Source organism: Lampetra planeri, chromosome 53 (genome assembly GCF_965212315.1).
Source record: "Lampetra planeri chromosome 53, kcLamPlan1.2.h2, whole genome shotgun sequence".
Taxonomy (NCBI): Eukaryota; Metazoa; Chordata; class Hyperoartia; order Petromyzontiformes; family Petromyzontidae; genus Lampetra; species Lampetra planeri.
In genome coordinates, this window is record NC_136159.1 from 102,134 (window position 1) to 128,872 (window position 26,739).

The following is a 26,739-nucleotide window of genomic DNA, read 5'->3' on the forward strand; positions in this document are numbered from 1 at the left end:
ACTAGAGACTCCGCATCCCTAATCTCTCTGCCTTCCTTGCCCTCTTTTTCCTCCCTCCACCCAGATGCTGCCTCTGCCATCTTACACTCCACCATCAACACATTAACACATTACTCCCTTTCCTCTCATCCCCTCCTACTCTTCTCTACCCTTAATAACCTCTGCACACTTCTCCCCAACTCCTCCCCGCCCTTTCCACTGGCATCTCTGCTACTGACTTTGCTCTTTTCTTCTCTCCAAAACGTATGCCATTCGCTCCTCTTTCTAAGCTTCCCCGTATCCCATCCAGACCCTTCCATCCTTAGCTGCGCACCAACACCCGACTCCGTCTGCCTTCACCAATATGCCCCCCGTGAGTCTAGCGGACCTCTCCGTTACCATCTCCAAAGTCCATCTCACCACCTCACCCCTTGACCCGATCCCTACTTCCCTTCTACCCGCTATCCTTCCCTACTTACTCTCCCTTTTAAATGATTCTCTATCCTCCGGTGCCTTTTCTGCTAATTGAAAGTCGGTCATCATTACCCCTCTCATTAAGAAACCCTCCCTCAATGCCAACTTCATCTCAAAGTACCGTCCCATTTCCCTGCTTCCCTTCCTCTCCAAAGTTCTCAAACGTCTTGTCCACTCCCACCTCAACAACCTAATCTTCACCCACTCCCTCTACCCACTTCATCAATCCGGTTTTCGCACGCTCCACTCCACTCCACAGAAACTGCACTCATTACCATTCCAGAACCACCTGACTAACTCGGCCCACGCACATCTCTCCTCAGTCCTCCTTCTCCTCGGCTTTTGGCACTGTCGATCATCCAACTCGACTCTCTCTAATCTGGGCATTCCGGCACGCTCGTCCTCGGTCTCCTTCAATCACTTCTGCAGCGCTACTTCACCCGTCACAGCAGGTGTTCCCCAAGGTTCTATCCTGGGCTCCCTTCTCTTCTCTCTCTACATCTCCCCTCTCGAAACACTTATCTCCTCCTTTAACTTCTCCCACCACTTCTTCACCAACGACATCCAAACGTTCTTCTCTTTCTCCACTTTAACTCCGGACCTCTCTTCTCGCTTTGCAGCCTGCTTAACTGCCCTTCAGTCTTGGATGTCGCTTCACTTCCTTGCCATCAACCCCTCTAAAACCCAGGTTTTATTTTTCCCCGCTGCTCTTTTTCCTTCACCCACCCACACCATCACCTTCACACCCTTCTCACTCACCCCTTTTCCCTATGCCCACAACCTTGGTATCCTCTTTGACTCTTCCCTTTCCCTCCCCTCTCACATCTCCGCCATCACCCGCACCTGTCGTTTCCACCTTGTCAGCATTCACAAAATATTCCCTCTCATCACTCAATCCACTGCCAAACTACTAATACACTCACTCATCTTCCCTCGGTTAGACTACTATAACTCTCTCCTACTCGGTCTCCCAGCATATGTGGAGTGGGTTCAATTGAGGTGCACTCTTGATCTTGGAGGCAACACGTTTATTAACTAATACCACAGGTTAACATTAAGAGTATAATGACTTAGGGTGGTGACCACCACGGCTGACTATCTACACACTGGACGGGATAATTACTAAGTCGGATCAGGACAGCGAACACGCTGCCTGTTCCACGTGCGCAAGACCGAGAACCCAGGCTCGAAGATGGAGGATTTCTTCCCAGAGATGAACCGCCATGATCACTCTCGGGACTCGGCCTTTATCCACTCCGGTGTGGCCAGGCCCAGCCCTTGGCCACGCCCCTTTCCAGCTCCTTCTCGGAGACTCAGGGCCCACATCACGTGTCCCTCTCACCTCCTCTTTGGCCCTCGTTACCACCTCGTCCAGTCACGTGCCCTCACGGGTTCACCCAGACTGTTACGTCCTCTATTGAGCCCTTCCATGCCATATTCACTCTGGTGCTAGAGAGGGGCTCCACACATACAGTACCACTCTTCACTCGCGATTGTTGCTACAATAGAGTGACACCATTTATGACCCTACATATGCATTAATTCCACTACAACAGATCCAAAATGCGTCTGCGCGTTTCATTTACAGCCTACCACACTGCTCCCACACCTCTGCCCTTCTTATAGAAATGCACTGGCTCCCCATCTACTACCGGTGTCTATTAAAGCTCCTTACACGAGTATTTAAATCTCTTCATTACCTCGCTTCCCTCGTCTCGTCTCGTGTCCCCTCCCGCCTGCTCCACTCTCAATTTCTCCTAATCCTAACCGTCCCCCCTCTCCTTGTGCACAATCCCGTTTCTGCTCCTTATTCCCACTTGCACCCTTGCACTGGAACGAACTTCCCCTCCACATTAAGCGAGAAGCACCCTCCTTGTCCAGTTTCGGCTCCTCCCTGAAAACCCACCGCTTTTCCCTGGTGCATCCTTCCCTCCATCCCTAGGCACCCCCGTAATTCCGGTACCCACTAACCGCCCTCCCTATACTCCATCCCTATTCACCATATCATTTTAGTTCCCCTAATTGTACCACTCATAACCTTTGTAAAGCGCCTTGGATAAAAGCGTTATATAATTATAAGATAAGATAATAATCAACATATATTCACACAACTGGGTCTGTGGTGGTCACAATAGAAGCACGATAAGGGCCCTTCTCCGCCCATTTATCCCCTTTTCTAATGGACTGAAAGGGGCGTTGTATGGGTTCTATGGGTTGTATGGGTTTTATGGGTTGTATGGGTTGTATGGGTTGAGCGGGTAGTTTCTGGCTCATGCACTTCAAGCATTCCGCTACCCATTTCTGCACATCTACCAACATTCCCCACCAATAGTAGTTCTGTTTCAAGGTTAAGAGTATCTTTCGGTGACCCAGATGGACCAAGCGGTTAATGTGGATTTCGTGGAATAGTTGTTGATGCAGAGCTTCTGGTAGTACAAGACAACGCCTCTGAGACATCGAGAATCCGTGGCACACAATGAAGTGCAGCTCCAGTAACACCTCCCCTTGTGGTGTGTGTGTCTCTACCCGTTCTTGTAGCGCTCAAAAGGAGCTCTCAGCCAATTGTAGCGTGATCCATTCCATGCCAGGTGACAGTCTGTTGGAGCCATAGCATGACCGTCCCCTATAGACTGCACCATCGCAACCACAGATGATGTCCTAGGGCGCTGCTGTCTGCAATGAGCCGCCCCTGAATCACATGAGCAGGATTCCAATGGTGGCAGTCGTGATAGTGCATCAGCATTATTGTGTCACAAGCCTTTTCGGTGCACACTTTTGTACTTGAACTTCTGGAGTCGTTCCATCCAGCAAGCGATCTGACCCGATGGATGGGCCATGCATAACGAATGTTGAAGTGCTGCATGGTCTGTGCACACCGTGAACAGTCGTCCACAGAGATATGGCCTAAATTGCTGTACAAAGTGGACAACCGCCAGTAGCTCCTTGTGGGTTATGCAATAGCGTTGCTCGGCCGGAGACAGCACGCGACTGCTGTAGGCTATGACCACCTCTACTCCATTCTGCAATTGTGACAAAACTCCCCCGATGCCTACATCACTCGCATCAGTGTCAAGAATGAACGGCAGAGAAAAATCAGGGTATGCTAGAGTCAGAGCCTTGGTCAACTGATCACGCAAGGTAGTGAAGGCCTATTCTTTGGCCTCCCCCCAGTGAAACCTCTGGTTTTTGCCAGTGAGTGCATGCAGGGGCTTGGCAATGCTCGTAAATTGCAGCAGGAAGCGGCGGTAATATAACACAAAGCCAACAAACCTCCTGACCTCGGAACAGGGCCGGATCATGGTCCCGTGAGGCCTCTGGGCACATGTCTTTTGGAGCCCCCCCCAACCGCTTTCCTATATTCGTGTCTTTCTTGCCTTCCTCCTCGCAAAATCATCCACTAGATCATCAAAATCTAGCTGTCTGACAAGGTCTGACTCTATTGACATAAGTGACAATGAGCTGAGACGTGTATGGCACATGCTACTCTGCAGCTCATTTTTATTCTTTCTAGATTTGAAGCTTTCGTGACTGAAAGGATTCATATTCTTAGGTTTTTTCGGTAAAGTCACGTAGGTAAAAAATTTAAATTAATAAAAGTACAATTAAAAAATAAAAATAAAAATAAAAATGACGACGTTTCGGAGGCAACACAAGCTTCCGTTTTCAGGTGGAACAGTCACAGCACGATAGCTGTATCAAGTGAGAGAAATTCCAAGAAAACCGTGTTTTATATATACTGGTTGAGGGTGGGAGGAGCCAAGGTAGGCCCTGAATATTATTTTTGTGAGGTTCGGTGTGGCTGAAGCACGCTGCTAGGAATAAGCCTTTGTTGTGTAAACTAGGTGCGGATGATGTAAAGGTGCGTGTAAAAGGGACTGAGCCTTTTTGTTATGTAGAGATGATGCGGCTGAAATCGCTGCCAGGAAATTAGTCTTTGTTGTGTAGAATGGTTGACTGAGCCTATTATTATGTAGAGGTGGTGCGGTTGAAATCGCTGCCAAAAATGCTCCAAATATGTGTAGTTAAATCTTTTTTGCATGGTTAATAACATCTAAAAGGGAAAATGTCCGCTCACCCTGGCAGTTTGTCACTGACAAAGTAAGAAAAATCCGAAGTGACACGAAAACGTTGGGGAACACTGACTGCAGATTAAGTGCCTGCAACGTCTGAAGCAATTTAGTTGGGCAATTCTCACCCTCAGAGTCAGACATGAAATACTTTAATTGGATGAGTTCGTTAGAAAAGTTCATGTCCAGGTCTGATGGATATGCAGCGGAGAGTGCATTGACCTTTTCCACTATGACACCACTGTTAGACACCTGTTCTGACATAAACAGAACTCCAAAGAGACTGGTCAAGCGCTTGTAAGCGTCCAAGCGATGTTCAAGGCATGCCACTAGCTTATTAATGACCACATAAAATGTTTCTATTTTTAACTTCTCCCTCCCCTCAAGTGTCACACCTGGCTCTGAGCTCTAATCTGCAAATGTTTAGCGTTTCCTCTCTCGCTGAAGATCGTGCTCAGATGAGTGAGAGACACCTGTCACATAACGCCAGTCTGACATCTGTCTTCCGAAAGACTTGCCCCCATCTGTGTGTGGATGAAGAGCAAAATGTGTAGTGACTGCAACATGTTAAAAAACTCGTCAGCCTCTGGGCTACTGCTGTCTAAGGTGTTAACACCAACTATGTTAAGTGAATGTGCTGCACAAGGCACATACTCTATCAGAGGTTTTTTTTTGTTTCAGGTGGGCCTGTAGCCCATTGTATTCTGCTGACATGTTGCTTGCATTGTCATATGACTGACCTCCATAGTTTGAGAGGTCCAACCCAAGGCCCTCCACCATCAAAGTCACACAGTCTGCTAAACTTTTACCAGTTTGGCTCTCAATTGGCTCAAAGCCCATGAATCGCTCCACCACATTCCCGCTGCTGTTAACAAACCAGAATATGAACGTTAATTGGTCCACATGTGACAGGTCTGGGGTGGAGTCAACACTTATTGAAAAATATTTGGTATCCAGAATCTCTAGATTTGAAGCTTTCGTGACTGCAAGGATTCATACTCTTAGTTCTTTCGGTAAAGTAACGTAGGTAAAAAATGAAATTAAAATTAATAAAAATAAAACAATAAAATCACGACGTTTCGGAGGCAATACAAGTCTCCGTCATCAGGTGGGACCGTCACAGCCAGATTTGCTGCATCAAGTGAGGCAGGGATTCCACCGGAGTAACCAAAATAGGGGAATCTGGCCATGTTGTAACAAAGGGATTTCGATGTCGAAGAGGGACCAGCATCTGTGCTGCTGGCAGAATAGTGACAGACTTTCTGACCAGAGCCTGCACAGAGAGCACCGCAGGTTGGGTATCCACCCCCGCGACCTCGGTCCTTCTTGCCTCTGGAATTGTTGAGAAGATGGTCAAGGCGTCGCCATCGAGGACTGTGGGTAGGGCTTTCAGCGCCTCTTCCTCTGACCACTCCAGGTTATTGTAGGACACTTAAAATCGCCGTACAAAAGCGCCCCAGTCGCCTCTCACCACCATCAACTCCTTCATGGGACCCAGCTTGTGGTTCCAGGCCCTCCTTCCATGGTCTCCACGTTCTTCACATGGAGATGGCTGTCTCCTGCTTGCCTCTCTTCGTTCTTGTCTGCCCGTCCTCTGTGACTGTCGAGGTGACTTTCTCTCTTCTTCCACAGGTATATTCACCTGTTGTCACTCACTCTCCCCGAGGAAGAGAGAGCAATTTTCCAGTTCTCCCTCCAATCGAGGATTCTCCCTGGGTAGCGCGGTAGCCTCTGTGGCTGGGCCTGTAATGGTGGACACCATCCCTGTTGCAAGCACTGTCTGATGATGTGGTTTTTTAAATCCTTTATATTAAGTTCGCGTGCTTGCTTGCTTGCTTAGGACCGTGCAAATCTTTCGGTCGTTTTTTAACCCACTTCCCGTGATCCAATCGAGCTGACATTTTCCACACAGACTCGTTGTGCCAGACAATTATTGGTCGTGAAAAAAAATTCCCAAAATTTTACACTTTTTAGGCAAAAAATGTTTATTTTACATATATTCAAATAGAACGCATTCATGGCTTTGGCTGAACGTCAGAGTGTAAGAGCCCAGAGCGTAACCCATCCACAGGCCGTGGCGGAGTAGCGCAGTTGGTAGCGCCCTCGCTTCCCATGGCAAAGGTCGCGGGATCGATCCCCGCGTCCTCCACAGGCGAATATATTTTTAAATCCTTTATATTAAGTTCGCTGCCACGCATATAAAGGATTTATAGTGAAAAACTTTGTTTTTACGGGTTTACTTGTTTGACGATCCTGGAGGTGGTTCTTGCTGTGGCGTCTCCTGTCTGTCCGGCCAAGCAAGGTAGTCCCCTTGCTTGACCGGTTCCCTCCGACATTTGTTGTAGTAGCAGGAATACGGCATCTGTGAGACGATCCATTCGCTCTTCCATCCGTCTCCATCCCCTGGTCGTCTGTGGCCCTTCTGTATCCAGCATCTCTCTCTTCAGCTTGCTGCCCCAGCTCTGCCCCTTCGTGGAATGTGGCCACTAACAGGCTTCTTAATGGTCGGCCTTCTGGGCCATTTCGGCCCGGGGCGCTTGGGGTGGTCGCTGCCCCATCCTCGTCTTCTCCTGGAGTCTCAGTGGGGTTCCTTTTGCGACCATCGTGAGACATCTTGTCGTCGATCCCACCACTGCCACCACTGTAATGACTCCAACACGTTGGTTGTAGAAAAGGTGCAAGAAGATTTGATTATCTTCTGCAGCTTGCGTTCATGTCAACTTCCACCATCAAAAGCCCCGAGCCTTCCCCCATTCTCTTATCCTCTCTCTTTCCTGCTTTTTCCCGTTTCTGTCCTTCCAATCAATTTTCTCCTCCAGTCCCTCGTCATACCTCTTTTCATCTCCCAGTTCCTTCGTGCACCTTCCGACCTCTCACCTTCCGAGTCGGAAGGTACGTCTGACGTCATTCATCTTCCTCCACCAACGGCAAGTGAGTTTATTCGTAGGTGCGCTCTTTCAGCCAATAGGGAGCCATGTCGTTCGTCGGCTGCACGGTCCAGATAATGCTCACGCATGTGTCTGACTGCCTCTCCGTTTGTGCAGGTAAGTACTCTATAGTTACCTGCACAAATGGAGTACGCCGCTATATTTCTTCCTGCCTCAGCTGTCCGCCTGCTGTATTTTTTCACCTGGAGACGATTGCTTGTGTTGCGATCGAAACGTCATGATTTAAATTGTTTTTATATCTACGTGACTTTACCGAAAGACCCAAAGAGTAAGTACTCTATACTTTTGTTATCCTACCCCCCGATCCTTCCTTCCCCCAATTTATCGCCCCTTCCTTAAACCCAGGAGCAACGAGCCCTGGGAGTTTTGTCCACGGAGTTTTTGTGCCCCCTCTGCGCATGGTTACAGTTCATGCTTTGTACTGGGCTCATTTTGAGTAAAAAAAAATCGCCACGATAAGCGGGCAACTGATGACGGACAGTGTGCGAGTGACCCGAGTGAATCCGTGACCGCTGTCGTTTGTTGTTGCTACAGAGGTCCTGTGGACTGCCCCTGAGCTGCTAAGGATGGAAGTGGTCCCTCCCCAGGGCTCCCAGAAGGGTGACGTCTACAGCTTCGGGATCATCCTGCAGGAGGTCGCGTTCCGCTGCGGCCCCTTCTACATCGAAAACATGGACCTAAGTCCCAAAGGCACCGCTTGCACCTTGCGCCGGGCACTCGATCGTTTCCCCACTCAGTCTCTTCAGGGTCACTGCCGGTAGGCCGACGTAGATGGGACGTGACTTGCCGTCGCTACAGTCACAGCAAGAGGTATGGTGGATGTGGTGTGCTGGGTATGCGGAAACATTTTGCACATCCCCGACCAAGCATCTAGATATGATGATGTCTTTAATCGTTTTATCGCGATCTTATTTAATGTGTGTTGAAGTTGCCGTTTATAATTGGTTTAGAGCAGCCAGCAGAGAAAGCAGATATCACAGAAGCATGTCTGAGATGCCTTTAAGTGAATATTTTTTGCAATAGGTATATTAGTTGAAAGGTATACTAGTTTGAAGGTTCTTCTCTCCAATAGCGACCCCTAAACATTCGATTATGCTCAAATGTCAAGGTTATGCATAATTCAACAACAAGAAACAACCACGATCATCAAACGTATATTGCACCATGTGGTGGGGGGGGGGGGGATTATTGAGGCAACGTACATTATGCATGTGCATTATGTGAGCCCTTTGAACTTGTCCTTCCTGTCTATTGTGTTTATTAAAATAGCCCTACCAACGGATATCACTATTGAAGTACGCTGCCCTTTGTAGGAATGCATTTAAATAACGTATTATTTGATGATTTGCTTCCACACAGCACTAAGGCGGTAACTATCCGAACGGTTAAAGTTATTTTGATTTCTTACTAGTTGGCTGTGTTGGGTGGTGGTGGGTTTTAACAACACATTTATATATTTACGCGATCTAACCCAAAAACCTCGATTATGGATGATATTGGTCGCGAAATCCGACGTGTTAAATGGAATATACCTCTTCCGTGTGCCATGAGCCCTGACCCCAGACATCTTCCTGCCCGCTCCCCTGCCTCGCTTCGTGCACTCTGTTGCGCGCCCACCACAGAGATCGTTCAGAAGGTGAAGAACGGGCAGCGGCCCCACTTCCGGCCGAGCACAGACACGAGCCGCCACGTGGAGGAGCTGGGCACGCTCATGCGGCGCTGCTGGGCCGAGGAGCCCTCCGAGAGGCCAGACTTTGGCTATGTCAAGATCCTGCTGAGGAAGTTTAACAAGTGCGTGCCCGAGTTTAGCGTCGCCACACTCTATGGGCAGTGCTGAGTCTATGGGCAGTGCTGAGTCTATGGGCAGTGTTAGTCTATGGGCAGTGTTGAGTCTATGGTGCAGTGTTGAGTCTATGGGCAGTGTTGAGTCTATGGGCAGTGTTGAGTCTATGGGCAGTGTTGAGTCTATGGGCAGTGTTGAGTCTATGGTGCAGTGTTGAGTCTATGGGCAGTGTTGAGTCTATGGGCAGTGCTGAGTCTATGGGCAGTGTTGAGTCTATGGGCAGTGTTGAGTCTATGGGCAATGTTGAGTCTATGGGCAGTGTTGGGTCTATGGGCAGTGTTGAGTCTATGGGCAGTGTTGAGCCTATGGGCAGTGTTGAGTCTATGGGCAGTGTTGAGTCTATGGGCAGTGTTGAGTCTATGGGCAGTGTTGAGTCTATGGGCAGTGTTGAGTCTATGGTGCAGTGTTGAGTCTATGGGCAGTGTTGAGTCTATGGGCAGTGCTGAGTCTATGGGCAGTGTTGAGTCTATGGGCAGTGTTGAGTCTATGGGCAATGTTGAGTCTATGGGCAGTGCTGGGTCTATGGGCAGTGTTGAGTCTATGGGCAGTGTTGGGTCTATGGGCAGTGTTGAGTCTATGGGCAGTGTGGGGTCTATGGGCAGTGTTGAGTCTATGGGCAGTGTTGGGTCTATGGGCAGTGTTGAGTCTATGGGCAGTGTTGGGTCTATGGGCAGTGTTGAGTCTATGGGCAGTGTTGAGTCTATGGGCAGTGTTGAGTCTATGGGCAGTGTTGAGTCTATGGGCAGTGTTAGTCTATGGGCAGTGTTGAGTCTATGGTGCAGTGTTGAGTCTATGGGCAGTGTTGAGTCTATGGGCAGTGCTGAGTCTATGGGCAGTGTTGAGTCTATGGGCAGTGTTGAGTCTATGGGCAGTGTTGAGTCTATGGGCAGTGTTGGGTCTATGGGCAGTGTTGAGTCTATGGGCAGTGTTGGGTCTATGGGCAGTGTTGAGTCTATGGGCAGTGTTGGGTCTATGGGCAGTGTTGAGTCTATGGGCAGTGTTGGGTCTATGGGCAGTGTTGAGTCTATGGGCAGTGTTGGGTATATGGGCAGTGTTGAGTCTATGGGCAGTGTTGAGTCTATGGGCAGTGTTGAGTCTATGGGCAGTGTTGGGTCTATGGGCAGTGTTGAGTCTATGGGCAGTGTTGGGTCTATGGGCAGTGTTGAGTCTATGGGCAGTGTTGGGTCTATGGGCAGTGTTGAGTCTATGGGCAGTGTTGGGTCTATGGGCAGTGTTGAGTCTATGGGCAGTGTTGGGTCTATGGGCAGTGTTGAGTCTATGGGCAGTGTTGGGTCTATGGGCAGTGTTGAGTCTATGGGCAGTGTTGAGTCTATGGGCAGTGTTTGGTCTATGGGCAGTGCTGAGTCTATGGGCAGTGTTGAGTCTATGGACAGTGTTGAGTCTATGGGCAGTGTTGAGTCTATGGGCAGTGTTGAGTCTATGGGCAGTGCTGAATCTATGGCAGTCCTTAGTCTTTGGTGCAGAGTTGAGTCTATAATAATAACTCAACTATGAAAATATATTTTTTTCACCAGGTAAGGCCCATTAAGCTTTATAGCTCTTTTTCAGAAGTGACCTGGCCACAAAATTATAGCTCAACGAAGTTGCTTATCACATGGGGATTTATAGCAGCTCAATCTAAATGCACGTTGATTCTAAAATAGGGAGGGGAAACCAAAGGACCAAGAGAAAAATCCACGGAACCACGGAACCACGGGGAGAACATGCAAACTCCAAATTTACAAAGGTCAGGGTCGGGATTGAACCCACAATCTGCTGCATACCAGACGAGGGAGTTAACATCTCGCCAAGGTGGCACCCCTGAATGAGAATGACAATGTCCTAATTTTGCACGGTTGTGGAGCGGTCCTGTAGTAGTCGACGCACCCGTGTTGTGAACTCGATAAGCTTTGATACTCTGCACGTTACGTATAATGTCCGTGTAGTCGTCTCGTCTGGAGACAGAGTCGTCGTAGGAGGCAACACGTTTTATTTAGAATCATCACAGCAACACAACGACGAGGTCCCTGACACGGAGGGGTAACGGCCCCTCCCACCCACGACTAGGCCTCGGCAAGGTAAGGTAAAAGTTAAAAGGTAAAAACAACGAGCCTACCTTTACCCTACCTTTTTACCTTACCACAATACAATCACTCTACCCTACCTTTTACCCTTTAGCAGGTAAAATAAAAGGTAAAAGGTAAAAAGCAACGAGCCTACCTTTACCCTACCTTTTACCCTTACCCCATACAAATTACCCGATTACAGGGTAATTACTAGGGAACTACTACACATGAACAAGGTTTATAACGGTAAATGCTAGGTAGAGCGCTTTATTCATATAGAATACTCTCAATGATTCTAAATTTACACGCTTGTTGTCGTTGTCATTGTTGTCGTTGTTGTCATCGTCGTTGTCGTATGCTCAAATCTTGTAACTCAATTTTAACCCACTTCCCAATGTGGTATCGACTGCAAACTTGGTATACTTACGTCATACTGATGACAATACTATATTCTATCAAAAAATATATATTTTTAAACATTATTTTTATGCTATGTTTCGGCTTGGCTCTAATTGTCCACGCTCAACTGACGTTGGCTGTAATTGGCCACGATCCCTTACGTTATGGCAAGCTTCGGGGCCACTTCCTGGAGTCGTGGAGTTCTTCCATTACTAGTACATTTAATAAAAGCGTGTTTTAAAAAAAACTTTTTTAAATATTACTTATTAAATGGAGGCCACGGACTGTGCCACGGAGCTTTTAGCAGTAAACAAGGTACCGTATTTACCGGGTAATACTTTGCGCTACCTTTACCCTACCGGGTTATTCTTCCGAGCTACCTTTACCCTACCCTTTACCTTACCCCTTGGCATGTCGACACCTTTACCCTTTTACCCAGTAAAAAGGGTAATTTACCTTACCTTGCCGAGGCCTACCCACGACCTAGGGAGGTGCAGTCTCCGGGCTCACGTACCCTAGCCACCGGGCTAACTGCTCCCATGGCCCTCCGGCTAGCTGGACCTAGGGGAGGCTGACCCACCACCTCGCAATGGTAAGCACTGTGGCTTGACGCGCGCGTGTCCCGGCATGACTACCACATATGTATATATGTTGAACTTATTTCGCACGTACGTCGCCAAACGTGCATAGCTCCAGTCGCTTCCGAATATGTAAAGGAACATTATGAACTATGATGTCCTTAATATATTTCGATTGTTAGTCATTAAATATAATAAAGTAAAAAAAAATTGTAAACAAAAAACGCCATTCCTCAGCGGCAGTTGCCGCTCAGAGCTGCAGTGTCTCGCTCGGCTGTAAGAGAGGCCAAAAATAGAAGTGCAGGGCCCGCGCGCGACTTGAGCAGTTTGTGGAAGGACGTCCCTCGGACCTCCCATGGCAGCTTGGTCTGCGTTCCCAAGATGAGCGGTATATCCATCAAGTGTCTCCTCCCTACGTGCTCCTCCTACCCAGAAGATAGGAGGGGCACAGGAGGGACAACCACTCACAGGCGGCGGATCTAGAACCTTCCCAAAGGGGGTGGGAAGCGGCGGGGTGGGGGGGGGATCCCGAAATTTGAAGCTTTTTAATTAAATAGGGCCCTGGATTCATTATATATATATTTTCAAGAACCCAAACATCACAGAGGAAGCTACAAATCACGAACATGTTCCAAACCCAGAACGATACACCCTCAAATGGGGGGGGGGGGGGGGGGGGGGCATCTGGGAGGTACTTGGGCTCACTGCCCTACAACACACGGGGGAACGATTGGGAGTAGCAGAATTAATTATAATGAACAAAGACAATGCATTTTTTTTGGTAAACATCAATAAAAACACCACTTTTTTGTGTCTCAACAAAGGGGATGGGGTGTGGCGGAGGGGGGTTATGTCCCCTCCACCGCCCCCTCTCCCACCTTGCATCCACCTGCCACTAGTACAACTGCACCAATTGTAAGATGTTTTATTTAATTTCACGATCAACTGGAGAGTAAATATAGCTAGCGTCGGTGTAAGTAACGCCATGTGGCCCCGAGTGTAAATCTGGTCTTGAGTGGCCCTGCCACTGGACTCAGTCAGGAGGATCAATTTTGCCTGAAATTTATATAAAAATTCATTTGTGTAACTGATGAACACAAGCCAGATACGAGCATAGAGCAAATTTACATGAGGGATAGTGAATAACAATACTAATTTACACACGCTCAATATGGCGATAGGGAAGATGGACATTGATTTGGGGGTCCACATCAATGTCCTGTGTGGAGGAGGGAAAATGAGTTTCGACAGGCCTCCTTCTACCAGTGCTGCCTCAGTTTCTTCTCGGGCCTGTGGAATTCTACCCATAATTTCCTGGTATTAAATATTTCTTCAAACTCTCTAGACAAACACGCGCAGCGCTTTTAGTCAATCCATTGCTGGATGAGGGCCTCCCAACAAATGTGTTGGTGATGTAGTTTGACCGTACTTCACCACTCTGGTCAGTGCCAAGTTGGTGAAGTTCAGGGAGAGCATACGTTTGGGAGCACAAGTACAGTACAAACATGGATGTTACTGCACCGGCCTCTGCTGCCTGTAACATCTTGCCAAGGTGGTGAGATGTTAACGACCTCGCCTGGTATGCAGGAGGTCATGCGTTCGATCCCGACCCTGACGCCTGCTGTATATCTGGAGCTTGCATGCTTTCCTGTGGTCGCGTGGATTTTTTCTCCGGGTTCTCCAGTTTTTCCCTCCACATTTTAAAAACATCCTTTTAGAGTATTTGGCTGCTTTAAATTTCCACATGAGAAGCCACTTCGTTGAGTTATCATTTGTGACCAGGTCTCTTCTGAAAATGAGCTATATAGTAGCTCAGTGGGCCTTAACTGGTCAAATAAAACTAGTTGAGTTAAAAAAAAACGTTTTCAGCAGTCGCAGATATTCCCTCTCATATGTATAGTGTCTTGAGATGTGGTTGCTTTTAGATGATCCATAAACCCTAATTGTAGGTTGTGAGGCCTGAACCTGGATTGACGACACTGTTGTTACTTGGACAGGGCTGAGTATGGGACAATTCTCAAGATCTACCGAGGACAGAGCCCTCTGGCATAGGACAGTCCATCTTGCCGCGGCAAGATCTCTGATCGAGGAATAACATTAACAAACATGGGGTTATTACTCTGGGTGTGTCAACCATAAAATACATGCCATCTGATTCAAAGCGGCCATCAGAGATCCTCTGAGATCCTCCAACGTCACTCGAAGCAAATAGAAAATTGTCAAGGTCCCAACTTGCCAGATAAAAAAAAAATGACACTGCTTATTATTCAATTTGGGGTCACGCACAGCGACATCGCTCCTTACCGTGACTCTACCTCAGCAGCAGCCTGTGTCTGAAACACGACGCCTTCTTTCGTGGTGACCGCCCTGCGCTATGAGAATGGTGTGAATATAAAATATTATCCTTGTTTAATTGCGTTGCTTTTACCATATTCTCTGTATTTCCAAGCTAATTTTGGGGTGCGTCTTATAATCTGGTAGGTATGTGCATGTGTGTGATACCAGATTTGTTTCACTTCATTGATACCCGGGCACAAGTTTTGGGGTGTGTCTTACAGTGCACCGAGCATCTTCTAATCCAGAGATCATGGCAATTATTTTTTCTACAAAAACTGTTGTGCTTTGCCCACAGAGAGCGCAGCAGCAACATATTGGACAACCTGCTGTCCAGGATGGAGCAGTATGCCAACAACCTGGAAGGGCTCGTGGAGGAACGGACACAGGCCTACCTGGAGGAAAAACGCAAGGCCGAAGCCCTGCTCTACCAGATCCTGCCCCAGTGAGCGCGCTTCCAACGCATCAATTAAAACCGGTCTAAGCCACCGTTACGCTCATGACAGGGCATCCAGTCAGCCGCGGGTTCTCGAGACCAGTCCTCGAGGCCGGCTCGGGGACATTTTCCTGACTCTCGTTCTTGACCTTGGCCTCAGGTATGTGACCTCAATGCAATGACTAGTCTTAGAGGCACTAGTCTTCACACTGGCCTCAGTGTAGAGAACCTGGACTTGACCGGCCTTTGTACTGGCCTCAGTCAAGAGGATCTGGCCTTGACCAGCCATGATACTGGCCTCAGTCAAGAGGATCTGGCCTTGACTGGACTTGACACTGGCCTCAGTCTTGAGCAGTGTTTTATAACCTTTCTGGACCCCTACACCACTGTCAACCACCAACATGGTTTCATGAAACTGCCATCCACCAAAAAGCTAATTTTTCAAAATGAAAACGACTAAATCTCAGTATCTGCAATGTTTTTGTAGACTGCTTCCCACAGCCTTGCAGACCACCGGTGGTTTGCAGACCACATGTTCTAGAGGATTCGGCCTTGACACTGGCCTCAATCTCAAGATCTTTCAGGCTTTGACTCTCGCCTTGGCCTTGTCTGTCTCATACTTAAATTGAAGACTGCGTGAAATCTTGCATGTAGGAATATATTGCTTTTGATTTGTATGTGGAAAGAGATGGTGCAACGGTTTACCGTACCCTGCTACGAACCTGGCGACCTGAGTTCCCAGCCATGGCTAACATCATTGGCAAAATATTTGAATGGGTTCTGGGCCTTCCCCGTTTTATTTCTCATCCCCCTTTTTCCAGTCCCGTCGCCGAGCAGCTGAAGCGCGGGGAGATGGTTGCGGCCGAGGCCTTCGACAGCGTCACCATCTACTTCAGCGACATCGTGGGCTTCACAGCCATCTCGGCTGCCAGCACGCCCATGCAGGCGAGACCTCCACCCTTCTGCTGCCTCCACCCTCCTGCTGCCTTCACCCTCCTGCTGACTCCAGCTGCCTCCACCCTCCTGCTGCCTCCACCCTCCTGCTGCCTCCTGCTGCCTCCACCCTCCTGCTGCCTCCACCCACCTGCTGCCTCCACCCTCCTGCTGCCTCCTGCTGCCTCCACCCTCCTGCTGCCTCCACCCTCCTGCTGCCTCCAGCTGCCTCCACCCTCCTGCTGCCTCCACCCTCCTGCTGCCTCCACCCTCCTGCTGCCTCCTGCTGCCTCCACCCTCCTGCTGCCTCCACCCTCCTGCTGCCTTCACCATCCTGCTGCCTTCACCCTCCTGCTGCCTCCACCCTCCTGCTGCCTCCACCCTCCTGCTGCCTTCACCCTCCTGCTGCCTCCCCCCTCCTGCTGCCTCCACCCTCCTGCTGCCTCCACCATCCTGCTGCCTCCACCCTCCTGCTGCCTCCACCTTGCTGCTGCCTCCAGCTGCCTCCACCCTCCTGCTGCCTCCACCCTCCTGCTGCCTTCACCCTCCTGCTGCCTCCACCCTCCTGCTGCCTCCACCCTCCTGCTGCCTCCACCCTCCTGTTGCCTCCACCCTCCTGTTGCCTCCACCATCCTGCTGCCTCCACCCTCCTGCTGCCTCCACCGTCCTGCTGCCTTCACCCTCCTGCTGCCTCCACCCTCCTGCTGCCTCCACCCTCCTGCTGCCTCCACCCTCCTGCTGCCTCCACCCTCCTGCTGCCTCCACCCTCCTGCTGCTTTCACCCTCCTGCTGCCTCCACCCTCCTGCTGCCTCCACCCTCCTGCTGCCTTCACCCTCCTGCTGCCTCCACCCTTGTGCTGCCTTCACCCTCCTGCTGCCTCCACCCTCCTGCTGCCTTCACCCTCCTGCTGCCTCCACCCTCCTGCTGCCTCCACCCTCCTGCTGCCTCCACCCTCCTGCTGCCTTCTGCTGCCTCCACCCTCCTGCTGCCTTCACCTGCCTGCTGCCTCCACCCTACTGTTGCCTTCACCCTCCTGCTGCCTCCACCCTCCTGCTGCCTCCACCTTCCTGCTGCCTCCAGCTGCCTCCACGCTCCGGCTGCCTCCACCCTCCTGCTGCCTCCGCCCTCCTGCTGCCTCCACCTTCCTGCTGCCTCCAGCTGCCTCCGCCCTCCTGCTGCCTTCACCCTCCTGCTGCCTCCACCCTCCTGTTGCCTTCACCCTCCTGCTGCCTCCACCCTCCTGCTGCCTCCACCTTCCTGCTGCCTCCAGCTGCCTCCACGCTCCGGCTGCCTCCACCCTCCTGCTGCCTCCGCCCTCCTGCTGCCTCCACCTTCCTGCTGCCTCCACCTTCCTGCTGCCTCCAGCTGCCTCCACCCTCCTGCTGCCTCCACCCTCCTGCTGCCTTCACCCTCCTGCTGCCTTCACCCTCCTGCTGCCTCCTGCTGCCTCCACCCTCGTGCTGCCTCCACCCTCCTGTTGCCTTCACCCTCCTGCTGCCTTCACCCTCCTGCTGCCTTCACCCTCCTGCTGCCTCCTGCTGCCTCCACCCTCCTGCTGCCTCCACCCTCCTGCTGCCTCCACCCTCCTGCTGCCTTCACCCTCCTGCTGCCTCCTGCTGCCTCCACCCTCCTGTTGCCCTCACCCTCCTGCTGCCTTCACCAGGAACATTGTAGTTGGCCCATAGTCAGGCAGGCAGGGAGCACCGCTTCAGATTTTACCGCCAACAGAAATCCACGTATAATCCCCTGGGAGGACAGGTCTGGCGACAGCACAGCAACACTCACCGGTACATTAAGCATCGCCTCCGCTCCCTGACTGCATTTTAATTCAACACATGCTAGTTTCACCTGTAATTATAGCACCTGAGGTTGAACTTGCTGCCTAAATATACCAAATTCCTGGGAGGCTCAACCAGGACACATGGTGGTGAGCTGGCAGCTCCCCTCCCTCCATTTCTTTGTCTTGTTTTGCTCCCTCTATCCCACTTTTATGTAGTGACGGCCACTCGAGTGCGTTTTCTTTCGTACCTCCGAGGTGGGAACCCGAAGCAGGAAGTCGACAGCATGGATGCCTGGCGATAGTGAGTTGCCGACAGTGGGAACCCGCTGAGGAGTTTGGTTCCAAAACCTCACCGGGCGGCTGTGTTAATCGCGTGAACAATGCGCCCGGGTGTGTGCGACCGCAGGTGGTGACATTACTCAACGACCTGTACACCTGCTTCGACGCTATCATCGACAATTTCGACGTCTATAAGGTGAGGAATACCTTTGAAGTTTAACAATATGTACGAATTTGCTGCCATTTGTCAATCCACTGCTGGATGAATACCCCATGCCGTGTTGGTCTTGGGGGTTTGTTTGACCGTACTTCACCACGATGGTCAGTGTGAGCTGATGAAGGTGGGGTGGGGGGCATCAGGAGGCTTTTATTACCTGTGGCCGGGAATCAAGTTCAGGCCACCGGGTTTGCAGCATAATGCGCCAACCGCCGCAACACCACTCCACCTCCACACAGTGTGATTCCTACACAGTCGTATTTTTCATTTTTCAATGCAGCCACTGATGATTGTGAAGGCAGTAAACATGTTTTGGATCGCACTCTCATGCCACTGCCTGCTGATGTGGTTCAGTCGGTTTAATTATTACGGCACCATCTTGTTCCTTTGCACTGTTAAGCTCAGGGTTTTTGTTGCCGTCGTTAAAGCATTGCAAACTTCTTTGTCCCTCCCCTTTGAATCATCACTTTGATATCGTCGGTGAAAGTGGGGGGGGGGAGTGAGAGAGAGAGGAGGGGGCAAGACGAAGGGTTGCACTTCAGTACGTTGCTTTCCTTTTCATAAGTTCAGGGTTTTCAACAGCACTCAAACCCCACTATCACCTGCCTCGCTAGTCGATCACTAACCAATGTGCGAGGCACAGTGTGGCAGCACATGATTGATGGTAGTGGTGGCGGTAAAGGTGATGGTGGTGGTGACGGTGGTGGAAATCGCGGTGGTGGTGGTGGTGGTGATGGTGATGATGGCGGCAGTGGTGGTGACAGTGATAGTAGTGGTGGCCGTGATGTGATGGTGGTGGTGGTAGCGGTGATGGTGGTGGTGACGGTGGTGGAAATCGCGGTGGTGGTGGTGGTGGTGGTGATGGTGATGATGGCGGCAGTGGTGGTGACGGTGATAGTAGTGGTGGCCGTGATGTGATGGTGGTAGTGGTAGCGGTGATGGTGGTGGTGACGGTGGTGGAAATCGCGGTGGTGGTGATGGTGACGATGGCGGTGGTGGTGGTGACAGTTGTGACGATCGCGGTGGTGTTGGTGGTGGTGGCAGGTGGAGACGATTGGCGACGCGTACATGGTGGTGTCAGGGTTGCCCGTGCGGAATGGCAAGCAGCACGCGCGCGAGATCGCTCGCATGTCGCTCGCGCTGCTCGACGCCGTGCGCTCGTTCCGGATCCGCCACTGCCCCGATGACCAGCTCAAGCTCCGCATCGGCATCCACACGGGTACCACGCCAACATCCACACCTCCGATTAGCACGGTCGTACATACGTAATCGGGAAACTTGGCAGGGCCAAGTTTCCCGATTACGTAGGGCCTTTTGAGACTCGGCGAGGCTTTCCAGGGTGAACAAAATTATTAGTAATAAAAAATTCTAATCATCATCATTATCGAGCATGTGACGTCTGTGTTGCGTCACGTGTGGCTGCAGGGCCGGTGTGCGCTGGGGTAGTGGGCCTCAAGATGCCGAGGTACTGCCTCTTCGGTGACACCGTCAACACGGCCTCACGCATGGAGTCCAACAGCCAAGGTGAGAAGGACGAGGCCCTCCCTCGCCCACCCACACGCTCACCCATTCGCATGCTCACACGCTCGCCCGCTCGCCTGCACACTCGCCTGCACACTCGCTCGCTCGCTCGCACACTCGCTCTCTCGTACACTCGCCCGCTTGCTCACCCGCTCACCAGGTCCGCACCGTCAACATCACCGTGCCGGACGTGAGAAAGAATATCCAAATATATAACCTTCACCTACCCATCCCCATGACCTTCACCCACCCGTCCCCATGACCTTCACCCCATAACCTCAAAGAGGGGACCTGCTGGAGGCACTTGGGCTCACAGCCTACCATCGTAGGGATGACGATCGGGAGTAGTGTATTTGCAGGGGAGGGGAAGGAATGGGAAGAGGGGGACGGGAGTCACACTTTCATTATTCTTACAAGAAACACTCAGTGTATATTTTCCCGGTAATTATCAATAAAACACGATTTTTCAGGGTCTGACCAGACCCACCAATTGTAACCACATGCCTTGCTTTGCCCATTTGTCGTGTTTTTTTGTTCGATTTCCATTTCAGCCTTGAAGATCCACGTGTCACTGGCAACAAAAGAGGTGCTCGATGAGTTGGGGTCCTTCCAGCTGGAATTACGAGGCGACGTGGAAATGAAGGTGAGGTCAACCATCGCCGTGTCACCAACATGGCCCCACGATGTTCAGACCTCAACTGCTTTTGTGGCTTCACCGCTGGCTGCTGGGTAAGCGCGTCCTCTCACTGTGCAGGGTCCGGGGGACGGGAATGGAGAGGGGGTGCAGCGATGGGGCGATTATTTATTTATTTACTCACATCGTTTTTGTGTTGAAGGCAAGTTTCCTTTCGACACATTTAGTTCACTTCCTATATCTTTATGTCCGTGTAGTATTTTAACGGTGTCCTGTTAACGCCACTGCCGTCCTTTTATTTTACGTTCAAGCTTTTGTCGTTGTGGTGACTCAGGTCACTGTGCAAATGAGATTCCTATCCTGGGCTGCTGAGTTCTCAGCTTGGTAAACAAAATCAACTTGAAATTTGTGTCTGAAACTTGGCCATACTTCACCATGCTGAGCTTGCGAAACCCGATGTAAGCTCAATCGTTAACGGAGTGCTACCCGCCATCTCAGTTTGTCCAGCTCGGAGGCGCTAGACATCTGAGCCTGAATAAAGTGCAGGAAATGTAGCCGAGTCCGGTAAAGTCGTAGCGAGCTCGTGGCACATACAGCAAACAGGCTTCTCGTGGAAAACTACCCAGTAGGTATTGATTTAATCACTCGAGTGGAACAGCTGACATCTGATAGCATCTCATTCTGCTGTGAAGCAACGCTTCAGATTGAGGTGGCAGGAGGTTAACGTTAAATAATCCCGTAACCCGCATTAGCAGGGCCATTAGCAGTGCGTCGTCAAATTACTCGCGATGCAATCGCTCGAGCATGTCCGTGATGCCGCCCGTGATAGTCATCCCGCTGCCCGCGTGCGCAATCAGCGCGATTAAAAAAATAAATGTTTCTTTCAATTCCATGGTGCACGGCGTGAGTGCACCATGGAATAAGGGCTCCATACATTTCTTATCGCGTGCCGCTCGTTTTACAACTTCACGCTGTGAAAGGGTAGTGAGATGTTAACTCCCTCACCAGGTATGCAGGAGGTCGGAGGTTCGATCCCGAGCCTGACGCCTGTATATTTGGAATTTTCATATTCTCCCTGTGGTCACATGGATTATTCTCCGGGTCCTCCGGATTTTCTCTCCACATTTAGAATCAACACGGGTTTAGAGTATTTGGCTGCAATACATTTTCACGTGATAAGTGACTTAATTGAGCGATCATTTGTGGCCAGGTCGCTTCTGAAAAAGAGCTACATAGCTCAGTGGGCCTTACCTGGTAAAATAAAAATAGTTTAGTTTTTAGTTTATGTGACTAGAGATGCGGCACTTATAAATAGAAGCACGTGGAGAAAGAAAATCCGAACAGCCAACCAGATGTAATGATGGGACTACTGGCTTAAAAGCAGGATACCGGGTCTCTCCGTTGATAAGATACAAGTCTCTGTGTAAGTCTATGTGTCGATCACGTACGTGTATGCGAGTCTCTGGGTCTCTCTCTCTGTAAGTTCAGGCTCCAGTTGTAAGTCCAGTCTCCAGACTTTACTCGTTTTCCGATAACTTCCTGCCTATTTCTCCCTAATGAAATAAGCACGCCCAACTGCCTTCTATGGACGCGTTTTAGGCGCACGCCCTAAACGCCGTAAAAATTGCCTACCCTCGCGTCTCGCTTTGTCTGCAGGGGAAGGGGAAGATGACCACCTACTGGCTTCTTGGAGAGGACCCGGAAACGTTGAACGAGCTCTGCTAGCGAGCGCTCGAGTCCGAACTGTTTACCGCTCCTCTAGCCGAGCCCCCAGGGGATGCTGCCGTGCAGTCCTCCCGTACGACGTGCGTTCTGTTTTCTCACCCCCCCCCCCCCCCGAGTGCATATCCAATGATTTCGTAGTGGCGTAAAGAAACATAAAAAACTACATATATGTGCGTGAGCAAAACAACCCAGCAGATTTATACACTGATGCCATGTACCACTGGCACAAACCCGCATCGCGCCGGGGCCGTGCCTGACGCGGTTCAAGGCAACGCCAGCGTTGTTTTTCCCCTACAGAAGCCGAGCCGTGCAACTGACATCACATGGAATGGATGAGTTGAGATGCGAGATGGCGAGACGTTAACTTCCTCACCTGGTATACAGGAGGTCGTCGGTTGGTTCCCGACTCTTGGCACCTGCTGTATATTTGGAGTTTGCGTGTCGCTCTCTCCCCGTAGTCGCGTGGATTTTTCTCTGGGTTCTCTAGTTGTTTCCTCCACATTTAGAATCAACGTGTGCTTAAGAGTGCTTTGCTGCAATACATTTTCACGTGACAAGTGACTTACTTGAGCTATCATTTGTGGCCAGGTCGCTTCTGAAATAGAGCGATATAGCTTAGTGGGCCTTACACCTGGTAAAATAAAAAATAGTTAGAGTAGTTGAGTTTCCTGTCGGTGACGCAGTGACTGCGCGTCCTCACAGTGCACTGACTGATTTCACGTGAAATGAATGCTTCATTAGCTTCGCCTCTGGCCCTGCTTGGCCCCAAGCTAGACTCAAACACCTTCCTATTAAATCTTGATGACGATTGCTTGTGTTGTGATTGAAACGTCGTAGTTTTTTGTTATTTTCTTTGAGCCATCTACTCACTTTACCAAAAGACCCAAAGAATACCTTCCTATTAGGCCAGCATATCACGATTTTGCTACGGCTTGGCATGGCAAATATAGAGTGGAAAATCCACCCATGTTGTGCTGGCTCGGCCCGGGTATGCCGGTGGAGAAGAGGTATTAATTGTCATGTGATGTTTATTTTATTTCGTGTTTTTTTTGTCATCGTGGTATTTTTTTTCAGTCGGCACCTTTTTGTAAACCATTGGCATCAAGCTGCTATGACTTGTTACCTTTAAGAGACATCAGCCTATATCGTTGCCTTTTGTACTTCTCAAGAGGTTCCTACTGTAATGTTAAATACTTAGTGTAAAGACTGCCTCGCGTGATTTTGTTGGTATATTATTGTAGATAATGTACATAGAAGCTAATCTATAATTATTTTCAAATATACGGTATATATTACAAGCTTCACAAATATTTCCAAGTTTAGTTATTTGAATTGCCGTATTTGCTATTGTTGACAATATAATGCAGCGTTTCTATAATTATGATTGCATTTATTTATTAAAATGCTTTTTCGACTGTTGGTGTTAATGTTTCTTTCAAATTTGTGATATTTTCAGACTGGAATGGTGCAAAGCAACACATTCAGAAGTTATGTTAAAGCAGCTGCCAAACTCACCAAAAACAACAGAAGCTGAACGCACAGTCGGTTTTCCCAGCCAATATTTGGATTCATAATTATATTTGTATTTGGTTAGGCCACATACGGAATGATGTGGACAAATGTTTTGTTGTTGTGAAACCCCCCCACCACCTGAGATAACCAACTCAAAATCCACACTCACGTGGTGTACAAAGTGTTCAGCAACGTGCCGACTTAATGTTATAGCTCACCCACCGCTAAGCAATTTTTTAATTATTATTAATTCTCATCAGGCCCCATGGCGTTAATTGGAATCTCCAACTCATTATCCTCTCTCTCTCTCTGGCCACTGTGTGCTATGATAAAGGGCCATTGACAGAAACGGCACCTGTTCTATATGTCTTTGATACTGTTGCTGACGTGTGTCTTGAGTCTCTTTGGCGAGTTGAGCGATTCTCACAAACAAATTTGGTAATGAGATAATGTTTCACTTGAAACTGCACGAAGCATCTTCTGCCAGAATCCAAACTAAAACAATAGTAAGTTGTACGTGACAATTTAATTTGTTTGGCTATGTTGGGTGATGGACGGTTTTATGACAGAAGTGGTCAAATCATGTTGCTTAACTCAAAAAGTACGATGAATCAATAAACAAGTATTGCGCTCAGAGGTGCCAAACGACAAATACGGTAAGATCATGGTGCGAATATGCACACAAGTGATAATACCTGCACCTCCCGAGTAAATATGCCAACATTAGTCCAACGTTGGCATGTGGATGAAACCGTTTGACCAACGTTTGCCCAAGCTTTGGGCCAGTGCTCCATGTTTACCAAGTCACCCGAAGAAGCATCTGGAATGTTAGAGATTGCCACAGCAAGAACATTTTGGAACCAAATGATCATAAACTATATACATCTGCCACTGCGAGATACAGATCGCAGCAGGGGGGACTAGAGGTTGCGTAGGACAACTCCCACCCCCACATGTCCAAAGAAACAGAATAAGGTGCAACAAGCAGTGGACTCATGTCAGCACCTCACCGGCTTCGCGTGAGAGTTTATTTGTGCATCTCAACCGCCACAGTGTGGATGTATGCAAAGGTCTTGAATCATTGCGGACTGGTTTGAAGGAATCGCAAAAACTCTCGCCGGGTTAGTCGCGCCTTAGTGATTAGCGCGGTCGGTTACATATGGTGAGAAAGAAGTTCAACGTACATACAGGACATGCCTTGCATTTCATTCTCGGGCTCTGAAGGCCGGATGAGACGCCGGCAGCTGCAACTGACGCACAGCGAGAGGGCCGTGTTTTGATAAACATCTGCAGAAGCCTCGGTGAAATGTACAAGAGTTAAATTAAAAACATTCAACTAAACTATATTTATTTTACGAGGTAAGGCCAACTGAGAAATATCGCTGTTTTTCAAAAACTACCTGGCCACAAATGATATCTCAATGAAGTGGCTTATGTGGAAATGTACAGCAGCCAAATACTCTAAACGCATGTTGATTCGAAATGTCGAGGGAAAAACCAGAGTACCCGGAGAAAAATCCACACGCCCACAGGAAGAACATACAAACTCCAAATATACAGCAGCAGGCGTCAGGGTCGGGATCGAACCCACGACCTCCTGCATACCAGGCGAGGTAGTTAACATCTCACCACCACGAGTTGACCGAGTAGAGCCAGATCTAAAAAATTCCTTGGGTTGGAGGTGGGGAACACGGGGAGGTCCAGAAATGTCCATCTAATTAAATAGGGACCTACGTTAAAATACGAAACCATTCCATATATTTTTCTATGGCAACTCAATAGAATAGCCATTGTTAGGGTCTCCATGAGGGCGGAGGGGTGTGACAGGGTGATGGCAGTTGCCTGTAGAGATCCATGGAGGACACTGCTGGGGAGTTGGAGGCAGTCGCCCTCCAGCAACAACGGAGAGCAGAGGAGCGCCGCTCACAAACATGAGCGGAGCGCCGGGTGGCTAAAGCGCAGAGAGTTGGCACAGTAGGGGGCACAGTTGGTGCATCTGCCAGCCATCTCGGTCAGTCAACCCATGGCACCTGGGTCTGTTCCGTGACCTCCTGCCAGTGGGCTTTTGACACTTCACTTGACCTCAAAGTGCACCTAGTATGGTACAAGCGCCGTGTTGACGTCACCGCCACTTCGTGGTGAACTGCAGTTGTTGATGCTGTTGCAATTGCCCGCCAATCAACAACCCTCCCTCCCCTCAGCCCCCAGGATCTACCACTTGGATTAACAAAACAAAGGTGTCTTGCAAGTGAAACACATTTGTAATGGTCCGGTTTTTTTAAGCCACGTTACATGGAGCGCAAACATGCACGCTCGTGTAATGTAGCACGTGCGCGTGTGTGTGTGTTAGCTTTCCCTGCTGGGTGTTTGAGCGCCTGTCACTTACAAAGCTAACCAAATAAACAGTTCGGTGGGGCAAAACAGCCGCGCGTTTGTGAGCGACACGTGTCTGCCCGCGGGGGGTTTCGTCCCAGGCACATTGACGAGGAGGTTCGTAGGGCGTGACTGAGTAGGCGCGGGGCACGTGGGAGTGGCGGGGATTGGAGGGATGGACTGAGGGCGATGGTTTGGTGATACACGTGGCCACGTGTCCCACGTATTCCTCGTGTGACAGTGTCCAGTGGACGAATTAACAAGGCGTCTTCATTTATTACTGGACATCTGTAAAAGGAGCTTCATAGCTAATCGGATCCTCCAGTATAAATATTCTGATTCCTAGCTGCTTCAATAAAGTTGCGGCCCTGCAATTGCTCGCTCATGCCACTGCTGGTGGAAGGGCCTCCCATGAGAGGAAGCTCTAGGGAGCCCCCCCCCCCTGAACGGTATTAGGCCTACTCTTCCACGCTGTCCAGAGGATAACTATTTGATTCATTTTACCATGTAAGGCCCAATGAGCTATGAAGCACTTTTTCAGAAGCAACCTGGCCGCAAATGACAGCTCAACTACTAAGTGGCTTATCGCGTGCGAATGTATAGCAGACAAACACTCTCAACGTGTGATGTTGATTCTAAA

The 26,739-nt window shown here is 49.7% G+C and overlaps 1 protein-coding gene across 1 annotated transcript in view; it reads left to right on the top strand.

The window, feature by feature from the left end:
* Positions 1-23,631, top strand: part of LOC144734908 (atrial natriuretic peptide receptor 1-like) — a 92,490-nt gene extending 68,859 nt beyond the window's left edge. The window contains exons 14-22 of the mRNA XM_078617349.1: positions 8,003-8,158; positions 9,091-9,259; positions 14,987-15,133; positions 15,946-16,069; positions 18,245-18,313; positions 19,379-19,553; positions 19,760-19,858; positions 20,407-20,498; positions 22,146-23,631. Coding sequence (XP_078473475.1) covers positions 8,003-8,158; positions 9,091-9,259; positions 14,987-15,133; positions 15,946-16,069; positions 18,245-18,313; positions 19,379-19,553; positions 19,760-19,858; positions 20,407-20,498; positions 22,146-22,214 — 1,100 coding nt within the window. The 3' untranslated portion in view covers positions 22,215-23,631. The remainder of the gene's footprint in view (positions 1-8,002; positions 8,159-9,090; positions 9,260-14,986; positions 15,134-15,945; positions 16,070-18,244; positions 18,314-19,378; positions 19,554-19,759; positions 19,859-20,406; positions 20,499-22,145) is intronic.
* Positions 23,632-26,739: the final 3,108 nt, after the last annotated feature.